The sequence below is a fragment of the Sapajus apella genome, unplaced genomic scaffold, assembly GCF_009761245.1.
Source record: "Sapajus apella isolate SASKATOON/1434 unplaced genomic scaffold, GSC_monkey_1.0 scaffold41, whole genome shotgun sequence".
Classification (NCBI taxonomy): Eukaryota; Metazoa; Chordata; class Mammalia; order Primates; family Cebidae; genus Sapajus; species Sapajus apella.
Window position 1 is genome coordinate 5,127,719 of NW_022436981.1, and position 14,076 is coordinate 5,141,794.

The 14,076-nt window shown below is 41.2% G+C and overlaps 1 protein-coding gene across 2 annotated transcripts in view; it reads right to left on the reverse strand.

Moving 5' to 3' along the window:
• Nucleotides 1-14,076, reverse strand: part of ADGRF1 (adhesion G protein-coupled receptor F1) — a 45,805-nt gene that overhangs the window by 16,843 nt on the left and 14,886 nt on the right. The window contains exons 5-10 of one of the 2 annotated variants that reach the window (XM_032299624.1): nucleotides 12,333-12,482; nucleotides 10,524-10,697; nucleotides 8,492-8,592; nucleotides 6,921-6,979; nucleotides 2,792-2,943; nucleotides 841-1,004 (exon numbers count right to left, since the gene is read on the reverse strand). In XM_032299624.1, the coding sequence (XP_032155515.1) occupies nucleotides 841-1,004; nucleotides 2,792-2,943; nucleotides 6,921-6,979; nucleotides 8,492-8,592; nucleotides 10,524-10,697; nucleotides 12,333-12,482 (800 nt within the window). Of the gene's footprint in view, nucleotides 1-840; nucleotides 1,005-2,791; nucleotides 2,944-6,920; nucleotides 6,980-8,491; nucleotides 8,593-10,523; nucleotides 10,698-11,892; nucleotides 11,992-12,332; nucleotides 12,483-14,076 lie in introns of those variants that run through there. The other variant, XM_032299625.1, reaches the window with a different exon arrangement.

The window sequence follows — 14,076 nt, forward strand, 5'->3', positions numbered from 1 at the left end:
CAGAAGATCAAACACCGCATGTTCTCACTCATAGGCGGGTGTTGAACAATGAGAACACATGGACACAGGGAGGGGAGCACTACACACTGGGGTCAGTTGGGGGGAAATAGGGGAGGGAGGGTGGGGGGTGGGAAGCTGGGGAGAGATAGCAAGGGGAGAAATGCCAGATGTAGGTGATGGGGAGGAAGGCAGCAAATCACACTGCCACGTGTGTTCCTATGCAACAATTTTGCATGTTCTTCACATGTACCCCAAAATGTAAAATGCAATAAAATAAATAAATGGGAAAAAAAAAAAAAAAAAACTACCGCTACCAGAGGAACGATTGGCCCCTCGGTCTTTTGTTTTCTGATCTGTAAAATAAGGTTGGTTAACCAGATACTCCTTAAGGTCCACTGTGGTTCAGTCATTTTATATGGTTCACCTTTGTCTGACCCACTCTTTGCCCTGATTTCTGATATAGATATATCCTTAGTTATACTAAGCCTGCTGGCTTATGACTCACACCTTCACTTTCCTCTTTAATTCCCATGTCTTCTGGACTTCTAAGGCCAGCCTAGTTGCCGCTCTACCGTCCATCGTAGACCTGCTCAGCACTGATACACTCCTCCACAACACCCCTGCCTGACAAAACTATCAACTCTGACTTCTGAGCTGCAACCTAGACGCTGCTGCCCAGAATCAGCCACAGGGTCACCAGGGTCTAATATCATCCTTACTCTTTGCACACTGGCCAAGGATGCACGTAGATATACTTACCCTCCACCTTGCTATACTCACTGGGAGATAGCCACTCTGAAACTCAAATCCAGGCAAATCTACGAAGTGAAAATGCCTCACCTTCTTCAGTTCTTCGAGCTGAGGAAGCACACAAGTCTCCCTGATGACCTGCCACCCAGAGGGCTGACACCTGCCTGTGATGTTTCCCCTGTAGCCACTGCTGCAGGGCAGGGTATATTCATCATCCTTGGACCCAAATCCAAAGACAATGTCGTTACACTGGGCTGGAAACAAAAGAAAACAACAAAGAAAAATGACCCTAGAATATCCTGGCACTCTATGTAAGCCATGTAGTCATGTTTAAACATTTTAAAACCCTTATTTTTGGAGACAAAATCCAGGCAAAATTCAGAAATAAGATAAATTTGTCTTTGATGCCCAGCTGCATCCCTCTCAACACTCCTTACTCATTCTTGATGCCATACCCTCCCTGAGGCTGACTCCTCCCTCCAGGTGTCTGATCTGTGCCAACAATATCACTTTTAATGGGCTATCAATTAGTGAGCATTAGGTGGTAATAAAGATAGATGTTATTACTCTCAGGAAATATTTTTACTCTTCAAAGGAATATTAGAAAACCAGATAATTTTCAAGACACTATAGAATAAAGCAGTAATGATATGGTTAAAAGATGGGAAGTCGCTATTTGTGGGTGGATAGCACTTCCTACCTGTACCCCTTTAAGCATTTCTCACATTGCAACCAGTTGCTACTCTTGCAGCTGGCCCTTAGTAATGCATTCTCACCACAACTGGAACTAGGAGATGGAGACATTAACTGGAAGATCCACAAGGGCTATGATTTTTCTTTCTGATTCTTTGTTTGTTTGTTTGTTTTTGTTTTTTTCTGAGGTGGAGTTTTGCTCTTGTCATCCAGGCTAGACTGCAGTGGTGTGATCTTGGCTCACTGCAACCTCTGCCTCTCGGGTTCAAGCAATTCTCCTGCCTCAGCCTCCTGAATATCTGGGATTACAGGTGCACACCACCATGCCTGGCTAATTTTATTTTTGAGACCGAGTCTTGCTCTGTCACCCAGGCTGGAGTGCGGTGGCGCAATCGCAGCTCACTGCAACCTCCACCTTCTGGGTTCAAGTGATTCCCCTGTGTCGGCCTACTGAGTAGTTGGGATTACAGGTGTGTGCCACCACGCCTGGCTAATTTTTTTGTATTTTTAGTAGATATGGGGTTTCACCATGTTGGCCAGGTTGGTCTCAAACTTCTGATCTCAGGCAATCTGCCCGCCTTAGCCTCCCAAAGTTCGGGGATTACGGCATGAGCCACTGCACCCAGGCCTGGCTAATTTTTGTATTTTTAGTAGAGACGGGATTTTACCACATTGGCCAGGCTGATCTTGAACTCCTGACCTCAAGTGATCTGCCCACCTCAGACTCCCAAAATGCTGGGATTACAGGCATGAGCCACCATACCCAGCCAGGGCTAAGATTTTTATTTGTTTTCACTATTGCTGCATTTTAAGTGTATAGACACTTTGGACTCTCAGTAAATATTAATTGAATAAATATTGTTGAAAGAGAGTGGTACAGATTTTGGTAGGAAAGATAAGATTGAATGTAAAAGGAAAAGATAAATATCTGAAGAAAAACTGTGTGTGTGTGTGTGTGTGTGTCTGTCTGTCTGTCTGTCTTTATAAGTGTTGAAGACATGATTTCTTAGATTGTGACTTAGGAATATTGTCAGCCTCAAGGCTCTTTCAACATGTTTACCACTCTACTATTGCTGAGTTCTTTTCATCACAGCCTACAGTGAAGTCAGTCCTCCACAGTGTTTACATTAAAAGGTAGAGATCAGATCTTCGATTAGCAAGAATTTGAAATAGTCGGTTGAAGTTAAGTTTCAGTGTGGTGGGGGGAAGACAGCTGCCTGTTTGTACTGAAAGTCAGTCAGAGAACAAGTCTTCATTGAAATGTCTCAAATCTACTTCCTGAGGACACAAATGAACACTAATTAAAGGACTCCCTTAACCTAAGCAGAGGATGGGAATCCAGCATTACCTTTTCTGAACACTCTGAAAGAGCTCTCTTCTAATGGGAACAGCTTGCGAAGGGCTCCCTTAGCCTTCTCGGCAACCTCTTCAATGGCTGACAGCAGTTCAGATGCATCTCTGGAACCAACAACTTCATATCCAGCAATGATGCTTCCATTTCTGCAGTGATTATGGGGAAAGACAAATGAGGTTCACTACTTATTCATTCATTCACTCAGGGCCTACACCGTGTGTACATGGCATTGGGTCCATAGGAATAAACCAAACAGAGTTTACATTCTAGTGGATAAGGCAAGGCAAATATATAATATTTATATTTATATGTTTATTTTATATATAATATACAGATATATTATTTTATATACTACATATTATATATTATTATATATTATAAATACATATTTTTGGTGGCTACCTGTATATATAAATATATATTTGTATATTAAATATAAATATATTTAATATTTATTTAAATAAATATATTTAATACACAGTTATATGTACATTTATATACATATGCATATATTTATATAGAGCACAGGTAAAGGTCCTGAGGCAGGAAAATGGCTGTGACTCTCACAAACTTAAATACTACAATGATTGAAATTCAACAGCAAGGGAACAATAGTAGGAGATGATATTGGAGTGGTACTAGGAGCCAGATCTCATAGGACATTAGAATTGGGATTTCATTCTGTATTCAAAAATTTTCTTCTTTATTGAAAGGCAGTAGCATCAAAAGATTTATCTTTTTAAGACCATCAAGGGCTGCTGTGTAGAAAACAGATGGAATGGAGGACAGCAAGGAACAGGGAACCCAGATAGGAAAGAGCTGATGGTGGTTTGAACTAGGTGGGTGGCTGTGCATGTGGTCAGATTTAGGTTTTATTTGAAGGCAGAGCCATAGGGCTTACTAATGGAGAAGAAATTGGGGTGTGAGAGAAAGAAATCCACCAATAATAACTCCAAGGAATGGAAAAACAAGTTTTTGTATATTCTTACAATGGAGTACTACTGGACTACAAGAAGGAAGGAACCACTGATAGAAAAATGAGGATGAATCTCAATGATATTATACTATGTGAAAAAAGCCAAACTTGAAAAAGCTACATGCTGGATTATTCCATATATGTGAAGTTCTGGAATAGACTAAACTAACCTGTGGTAATAGAAATCAGACCAGTAATTGCTTCTGGTATGAGGGGACGGCATGAAAAGAGGCTGGAAAGCAACCCAAGGGAAATTTTGGGGTGATGGGAATGTTCTATCTTGATAGGAAGGGACAGGTACAAGCATTTATCAAAGCTGATTGAGTTTTGAGCACAAAGCTTGTGCACATAACTGTGTGCAAGTTATACCTCAATAAAAGAAATTAAAGCACAGGATGGCTCCAAGGATTGCGTCTCTGCAAGTGGAAGAATAGCATCGCCATTCGGATATAGGGAAGACAGTGGGAAAAACAAGTTAGGAAGGGGAGAGTCGGAGGACTCCCAGTTTGCACATGTGACATTTGACATGCCAGCTGGAAAACAAAGTGGAGTTGTCAAGTAGGCAGTTGGATATTTGGGTCTGGAGTTCAGGGGCGTGCCCAAGCTCAAGTAATAAACTTAGAATCCACCAGCACACAGATGTGTTTGAAGCCATGAAAGCACATGAGATCACATATATTAAGTCAATCCTGCAATAACCCATGAGATAAGCAGTGTATCATTTCCATTTTATAGATAAAAGAAGCAAAGCCGAATGAGAAGTTGAATCAGAAAATTATTAATTACTAATTGATCAGAAGTTCTGCAGCTCAAATTCTTACACATTGAACTTCTAATCACAATGTGTAAATAAGTGCAAATACCCTTTTGTGTAATGATGGTCACAATATCTTTGCATTGATATGTCCCTTCTATTGTTTACAAATGATTTTCCTACCTATTATTGCATTTGATTTAATGAAATTAAATCAGGTTCCACAGGTGTATAACTGTCCTGTTTGACAGATAAGTAAATAAAGTGAGAGATTAAGATTTATTTTAGTCTAGGTGCTGTGGTACATGCCTGTAATTCCAGCACTTAGGGAGGCCAAGGTGAGGGGATCACTTAAGGCCAGGAGTTCAAGACCAGCCTGGCCAACATGGTGAAACCCTTCTTTATTTTTTTAAATCAATTTTTTAAAAGAGGTTTATTTTAAATCACATATGCAAAAAGTAAAACTTCAGGCTGGGCATGCTGGCTCATGCCAGCAATCCCAGCATTATAGGAGACTGAGTTGGGAAGACTGCTTAAGCCCAGGAGTTTAAGACAAGCCTGAGAAACATAACAAGATCTCAACTAATTAGCCAAGCATGATGGCGTGTGCCTGTGGTCTTAGCTACCTACCTATACCAGGAAGGCACAGGTGGGATTGCTTGAGCCCAGGTGGTCAAGGCTGCAGTGAGCTGAGATCACACCACTGCACTCCAGCATAGGCAACAAAGTGAGAACGCATATCAAAACAGAACAAAACCAAACAAAAGCAAAACCTTAAAAGTTGTGGTTTATAGACTTGTGCCTACTTTTACTGTGATTTTATCTACAAATTATTGGAGACAGCTTATTAGATACACATGATAGAATATACATTACAAATATAAATAGAAAACCAGGATCACAGAAAATAAAAATATGAATATTGAATGTATGATTAACTACGTAAACCTCAATATAAAAAATGAAGCAGGCCAGGCACGGTGGCTCATGCCTGTAATCCCAGCATTTTGGGAGGCCTAGATGGGCAGATCACGAGGTCAAGAGATCGAGACCATCCTGGCCAACCTGGTGAAACCCGTTTTAGTCTCTACTAAAAACAAAACAATTAGCTTGGCATGGTGGTGCATGCCTATAGTCCCAGCTACTTGGGAGGCTGAGGCAGGAGAATTGCTTGAACCCGGGAGGCGGAGGGTGCAGTGAGTCGAGATGGCATCCCTGTGCTCCAGCCTGGTGACGGAGTGAGACTCTGTCTCCAAAAAAAAAAAAAAAAAAAAAGTAGAAGAAGAAGTAGTGTTTTTGCTAGTATTGAATTTTAAAAACTATTCATGTATGATTTAAAGGACAATGCCTAGGACAATATGTTTATAGCATATACTGCTGAAAATTTCCTATGGGTGTTTTTAAGTTAACTGTGAAAAGAAATATAACAAGTCAAGTCCTCTGACCTCTAAGCCACTTCCTCTAGCAAACAGACTATCAATAGTCAGTAATGAATGTTCACATGGCTAACTAACCAAACGAGTTTTGGAGTTAAAGCATAAACAAAAGGATAATTTACTAAATATTTCTTTATTTGCTGTAGACAAGACTATGGGGTTTTGAACTGTGATATATACATAATATCTATGCAAGGTATTTCACCCAAGGCCCCACTTCTGGCTCCAGATTATGAGGCAACATGTTTCCCGTGGTTGTTGAAGGAGAAAATCCACCCTTCGACAACCCACAACCCTTATCCCCACCCCTCACTTTTTCCAATGCACAAGCACCGTGATCTTCTGCTTCCTTCCAGATTTCTGCCGTACTAATATTATTTTGTAATTCTATCTCACTGACCCACAGTTTTGAGAAGGCTTTTCAATATTTAAGGTTCTAGGCCAGGTGTGGTGGCTCACGCCTGTAATCTCAGCACTTTGCGGACCGAGGCAGGTGGATCACCTGAGGTCAGGAGTTTGAGACAGGCCTTCACCAACATTGTAAAACTGTCTCTACTAAAAATACAAAAAAAAAAAAAATTAGCTGGGTGTGGTGGCGGGCACCTATAATCCTGGCCACTCAGGAGGCTAGGCAGGAGAATCTCTTGAAACTAGTAGGCAGAGATTGCAGCAAGCCTGGATTGTGCCATTGCACTCCAGCCTGGGCAACAAGAGCAAAACTCCATCTCAAAAAAAAAAAAAAAATTTAAGGTCCTAAACTCATTTAAGTGAGAATCTAGGCTTTCCTCTTCAGATTTTTTAAAGCATCACAGATCCTTGTTCACTTAGTAAAAATCCTACTATAAAGATGAATTCTGCCCTGTTTTCTGTCAGGGTCATCTAAAAACAGCGCTCTGCCTTCTGCAGAACTGGCACCCAATTCTGGGGATGCCCTTCTAAGGCCATTGTGTTACTTACCGAAATTGGGTGACCTGAACCGACTCAAAACCTTGAATTCTTTTGTATGCTTTTTTAAGCTTAGAAAGAAAACAAAGAGCAATGTGTTAATCATTATTACCATATTTCAGAAAGACATTTGAGCAAAAAATGAATACAGACAATAAATAAACCAACAGTAGCAAACGGGCAAAGAAAAGAGATCCAGTGGAAAGTAATTCGTATCATACAAATACAGTTAAAATAACAGTTGTGAATGTATACATACACACACACACACACATCCGTATGCATGCGTGTATAAAATATATATTTGCAATTGCTAATAAATTGTGACTAACCTACTGCTTAAAATAGAGGATGAATTTGGTGCCAGATCATAGAATAAATTTACTCAAAATATATTTTTTCCTTATGAAAAACAAGCCATTAATTTTTACATGTACTTAGACTGAATCCACCTGTAAAGTATTTGCTTGGGTCTTCAGTGAGAACTACACCTAAGCCATAATTCTAGGTGGAGGGACACTGGTCTAGTTTTCATGTGAATTTATTATTATAAAGTCGAGAGTTTTGCACAGTAAGTCTCTTCAGCCTCTAACAACAGAGTTTTCTTGATAGAACAAATCCCACGTGCTGACAATCGAGCTTAGACCACGAATATTTATTTATTTTATTTATTTTTATTTTCTGAGGTGGAATCTTACTCTGTCCCCCAGGATGGAGTGCAGTGGCATGATCTCAGCTAACTACAAACTCCACCCACTAGGTTCAAGCAATTCTTGTGCTTCATCACCCCAGTATCCAGGATAACAGGTGTATGTCACCATGCCCTGCTACTTTTTGTATTTGTTTTGGTAGAGATGGGGTTTCGTCATGCTGGCCAGGCTGGTCTCGAACTCCTGACCTCAAGTGATCTTCCTGCTTTGGCCCCCAAAGTACTGGGATTACAGATGTGAGCCACCATGCCCAGTCCATAAAAATTTTTTATAAAAAATAAAAACAAAGCTGGGTGCAGTGGCTCATGCCTGTAATTCCAGCACTTTGGGAGGCCGAGGTAGACGGATCACCTGAGGTCAGGAGTTGGAGACCAGCCTAGCCAAGATGGTGAAACCCCATCTCTACCAAAATACAAAAATTAGCCAAGCTTTGTAGCACTTGCCTATAATCCCAGCTACTTGGGAGGCTGAGGCAGGAGAATCACTTGAATTCAGGAGACAGAGGAGGCAGAGGGTGCAGTGAGCCAAGATCATGCCACTGCACTCCAGCCTGGGAGACAGACTGAGACTTTGTCTCAAAAACAAAAAAATAAATAAAAATAAAAACAGAAAATAATCAAGAAGACTTAGTATATTACTTAAATAAGCGAGCAAAACTGAACACAAGAGAAGTGCAAAGAAGTCAGCTGCTAAACTTTCTTAGAAAGAAGATGCTCAGGGAGTTTCAATTGTGGGCAGAGCAAATAACTGCTCTGTAGTTGCTCACTGAAAATGAATAATTAAGAATATGTATTAAATATACATGCAGAATTGGAAACATTTGAACTTGAGTGTAGCAAACAATTCTTTATATAATAAGTAGAAAGTGCTTACTTGAATTTCAATTCCAGTTGCATATTTGGAGTACACAGCAGAAGATGAATTCAAAAGGTCATTTGTAAACCTTTCATTAATTTTGAACGTGCCCCAAATCTCTATAGGAAATAAAAAGAAGTGTATAGATACAATCAATTTCTAACTTGATTTTATTAGTAGCATACAATTTTAGAAGTACAATTCAGAGTAATGTTTCAAGTTTTTTTCATAAGAAATATTCACCTAGCATAATACAGGAAGCATACATAAAACCAGAATTTTCAATTGCAGATTTGGAACAGTAATAGGGAAGTGCTGGTAATTAAGACAACCTTAAAAGTAGGTAAATGTGCGGCCTCTCATGTATCACCAACGAAATCATTCACTGAACACCGAAATGCATCTTCATCTAGGCAATAAGCTTAAGCATTGTGCCATCAATAATTAAACGATGACAAAAACAGCAACAATACTTGCTAACTCCGCGTTCCTTACTTACCCACTGCCAGTGCTTCTCTGCACTGCGACAGTTCTCTGTATGGAAAAATCCTGTTCATCATTCATTCAGGACCTAATCAAATGTCATCTCTTCCACAAGGTCTTCTCTGACCCTCACATGCAGAGTCTTTCTCTCCTCTCAATTCCTATGGTACTTTAGCCCTATCTCCCTCCCAGCCTCTTACATATACCTAAACATCAATTTGTGTACATCTCATCTATGCATGTCTCCACAGTACTGTGGGAAGCCCCTTGTAAGTGTCATCCTTGTCTGATCCAGGTTTGAATCTTTCAAAGATGGATTAGACATGGACCATCTTTTTCTTTTCTTTTCTTTTTTCTTTTTTTTGAGACAGAGTCTCACTTTTGCCACCCAGGCTGAAGTGCAGTGGCACGATCTTGGCTTACTGCAGCCTCGACCTCTTGGGTTCAAGCAATCCTCTTGCCTCAGCCCCCCAAGTAGCTGGCACTATAGGCATACCACCACACCCAGCTAATTTCTGTATGTTTTGTAAAGATGTGTTTTTGCTGTCTTGCCCAACTGGTCTAGAACTCCTCCTGAGCTCAAGCAATCAGCCCGCGGTAGCCTTGCAAAGTGCTAGGATTACAGGCGAGATGTAAGCCACTGTGCCCATCTTTCAAAAGGTAGGCTTTCATCAACATTTGTTGAAGAAATTACATTATTTTCTTTCTTGTATTACAGCCTGGTAGTCTCCTAATTCATAGGCAGCAAGATAAATGCCTTTGTGTCCTCCTAGAATTTGCCTCTGATCTGGGTGTAAAGATGGTGCTTAATAAGTATGTGTTGCCATAACCTGAATTGCTGAAGTCCCAGGAAGAGAAGCTAGCATCCCCAATTATGCTGGGCTATTTCAAGCTCCTCCAACACTCTTTGCTCAGTTACACCAATATCTGGGGTGTCCAGTTAACTAGAGTAATCATTGCAGGAGCTTCTTAAAGTCCTTCATGCCCTGGAGTCCCTGTCATTTGGCTCTTCTCATCATTCATTGAACACAAACCTCAGTTAACCATAGCTCCCTTGGCTTCCGCTGGTTTCCTAAGCTAGACTTTTAGCTTTTGTTTTAACAAGGCATTCAGTACACATATTTGTTGATGGTGAAAGCTTTTCTTTCAATGGAATCACTCGCTATGTGTTCCTTCCTGCATTCACATCTCTAGACTTCCCTTTTCTTGAAAGTGATGTTGTCAAAAGAGGTGAAGAAGGTAGAAAGACAAATGTTGCTTACCCAAGCATTGCCTCTTTTGGGTTTTTTAGCAACTCTCCCTCAGTCTCAATAGAATCATATGATTGCAGAGCTGAGCTGCATGGATCTAAAGGTTGAAGTGACCTTCCCATATCACATGTGTTTCTGTATCTTCTGTACTATGAAAGCTCTCACTGTGTCCAGCCAGGCCTAACATCATACATCATCGCTGTCCTTCAATCTCCCTGTAAACAAACATTGACTAGCAAGGCAATGAGCTAGAGCCCCTTCTCTGTTCCATGTTGGGATGGGAGAAGCCCCAGCCCAGGACATTCTTAGTTGCTTACTTGTTCTCTCGCAGAAGTTGACACTCTGGCTAAGGTTATTGAGATGACATTCACAGCTTGGGAATGTTCCAGCCGTGTGAAGGTAGCAGTTCTGGGGATCGAGGCATGAGGGAGGAAACCAGGTGTAGCTGTCTTCACAGGTACACTGCAGGAACCCATTCAGGCTGTTGCAGTCTGCACAAAAAATAGAACCCAGTCTCACGAATTCTGGTTTATAAAATGACTGCTTCTGAGCAGTGATTTCATTTTATATTTATTGTTTATTTTTCAGATTAACTTCCCACATCTTCTGTAGGTTTTATTTTGTTTTGTTTCGTTTTGTTTTGTTGCCCAGGCTAGAGTACAGTGGCACAATCTCAGCTCACTGCAACCTCAGCTTCCAGGGTTCAAGTGATTTTTGTACCTCAGCCATCTGAAGCACAGCTGGGATTACAGGTGCGCACCACCACCTTGGATAATTTTTGTATTTTTAGCAAAGACAGTGTTTTGCCATGTTGGCCAGGCTGGTCTTGAACTCCTTAGCTCAAGTGATCCACCCACCTGAGTCTCCCAAAATGCTGGGATTATAGACGTGAGCCAGAGCACCCGACCCTGAGTAGTGATTTCTGATCCTTGGCTCTGACATGGAATCTGGACCAAGTATTTGGTTGCTATAAAAGTGATTGGGTTTTTGCCATTAAAAGTAAAATGATTGTAATATTCCTCACCAAAAGCCAGAAGCAATATATTTAAGGTAAGGAAATGTCCAACTCGATAAATTCTGATGCTGGTCTCAGAAAGCTAACAAACATGAAGCTAAAATGGCTGATGTTAGCATGCAAAAGAAAGATGTATTCCCCATACATATCCACTGCAATAGAAGAGAGAAGCAGAAGAGAACATTTGTAAAAGGAAAGTTAAAGGATTCTAGGGAGTAGTTAACAACCATCTCATTGAAGGCTCCTTTCTACCCATCTGCCACCACTCCCAGGTAGGCCTTCTAAGCAAGATGACAAAGGCAGAGAAACATTTTTGGGGAGCGCCATGTTGAAAAGTTTCATCAGCCAGCAATCCTGTATGCCTGTCTCCTTCTGTCATACCTGAAATTCCCACCAAAGTCATTTTTTATTCAGTAGATTAAAAAACAGGGCAAAGTCACCAGACTCCTTTGTGAAAATGTGCATGGTGTGCGGTGTATGGTTCTCAAGCTTTGTCATGCAACAGAATCACCTGGAAGGTCTCACCCTGGAGTTTTTGATCTTGTAAGTCAAGATGGATGAAGAATTTGCATTTTTGCTGAGTTCCCTAATGCTGCTGCTGCTGCTGACCTGACCACCACACTTTAAGAACCATTGCTTTAGACCAATAATTCAACTTCTCTGAACCCCACCTTTGTGCTTATTAGTGCTGTTTGCCAAATATTTCTTGCTCTCTTCCAGATACACAGGATTGCATATTCTGGCCCCCTGAAGTTGAATGGGGCCATGGAACCAGTTCTAGCCTATAAGTTGTGGGCAGAATTACTGTGGTCACTTCTGAGTTAAAGAATTTAATTGCCTATAAACTCTCCAGTGTTCCACTTATTTTTGACTCTGCATGGGTGCATATGAAATGATAAGGTCTGATACATTACTCTGGATACTGGTGGCAACAGATACAGCCCTCTGACAACGTTCCATGGACATGTACCATGAAATAGAAATAAAGCGTTTATTCTTTTAAGTCACAGAGATTGCAGGGATGATTGTTTCTACAGCATAACTCAGCCTAGCCTGACTGATACACTCGCCTTCCCCATTTACATGTCCAGTTACCAGAGAGCCGCCTTACATGTGGTAGCCTTTGCTCTGATAATCTTCACTTGCCCGTGTGACCATAATAATGGAGGTTTCAAGAGCGTCAGAAAATTCCTCAAATCTCTCTTCTTCTCGGAATCTCCATAGGTCACCTGAAGCAGCAGCTCATATTCTTGGATTGGGCCTGAAGAGGGAAAGAGAGTCAGAAACCTTTATCTGTCAGTGGGGAAAACATTGCTTGGGAATTGACTGAGAAAGAATCATGAAATTCAGCCTGGAGGTCAGGGACTCCAGCATGCTGCTCATCATTGAGTTCCTCTCATCCAAACGTGAACTAAAAACGAACACCCAGAATTAACACAAGCAGACGGTTCCCACACATGCCAAATATACGTCTGTCCTCTCACTTCTGCCAGGCCGGCTGCTCCAGTGCTATCTCTCCCTTCCCAGAATCACTCTGTCAATATTACACACTTCCTTAGGGCACATCCAAAGTCAAGCTTCAGGTGTCAAGACTGAAGAGGGAAGAGGTGAGGAAGTCCAAGTCAACCTTCCCTCTTCCGCCCCCAGCTCTGATCTCCTTGAAGTACCTTCAATATAAGACCCTCAATCTCACACTTACAAAGAGCCCTTTCTCCTCCTGTGAAAATAGTCCATTCATTAGCTGAGTTTGGATATTTATATGAAATCCAAAAGCAAAACTAAACTTTCCCTTGAGGCTTTATGCACCCTCACCTCCAGCTCATCATTTCTGGACAGCACCTTTCCTTTCCCCATAGAGAAGGCGTTAACTGGTTTTGACATAGAAAGGAGAGGAATCCTATGAGTCTTCTCCCACACAAAATTTTTGTAAGCCCATTCACATAAAATGTGGCATAAAATTACCACGGGCTTCAAAGTCCCCTGAAGCTCATCTATGAAAGACCCGTCTCACACCATTGCACCCCAGTCCCATCTCTTACTCTCCCCATCTCCTTTTGGACTGCATCCCCTTCCCCAGGTGTTGGAAGTCCCCTCTGAGTGGTGGGAGCTGAGGTGAGGCCCACTCCTACTGTCCAAGCAGGTGAGCAATGAGAAACAGGGAAAAGGGTGGCCCTGCTCACACCGTCAGGGGTTAATGGCACTGGTTCTGGAGCCAGATTGACTGGATTTGGATCCTGGCTCCTTCCCCTAGCTCTGTGCCTTAGTTTTACTATCTGTAAAATAAAGATGACCACTGTACCTAACTCAGAGGGTCAATGCGAGGTTTTAATTCATCTAATGCACTTCAAATAGTCCTGGCACATAGTATCAGCCCAACAATACTTGCTATATTTTTATTGTTATTTTTACTGTCAGGGAAGTTGAATTCATGTCATTCCAAGTTGAAATTTTGATTTAATTTTCCTAAAGAAGTGTCGCCTTGCACAGTGATAGATGCTACAGTACTATTAGCACATTGCTGTATGGTGGATTTATTGCATGGTAGAAAAACCACTGTAGACTGACCCAGGAACCTAACAACCACACGTACATCACCGTTCCTATGAAGAAATGTGTTCAGCACTAGAAACATCAGATCCACAAATTAAATTTCAGAATGCAACTCATTATTAGACTGGGGCTATGGCCATTAATTACAGTGTTAGAATCAAGGCACAGAAGAAAAGGACATATGTGAACAGCTACTTGCCAGGTTTCTTGTAAGACACTATGCTCTGATGATATTATTTAATCTTCACAAATGTTTTGCTCGTAGGAATTACTGTCATTCTCCTTGTACGTATTTGGATGTTTAA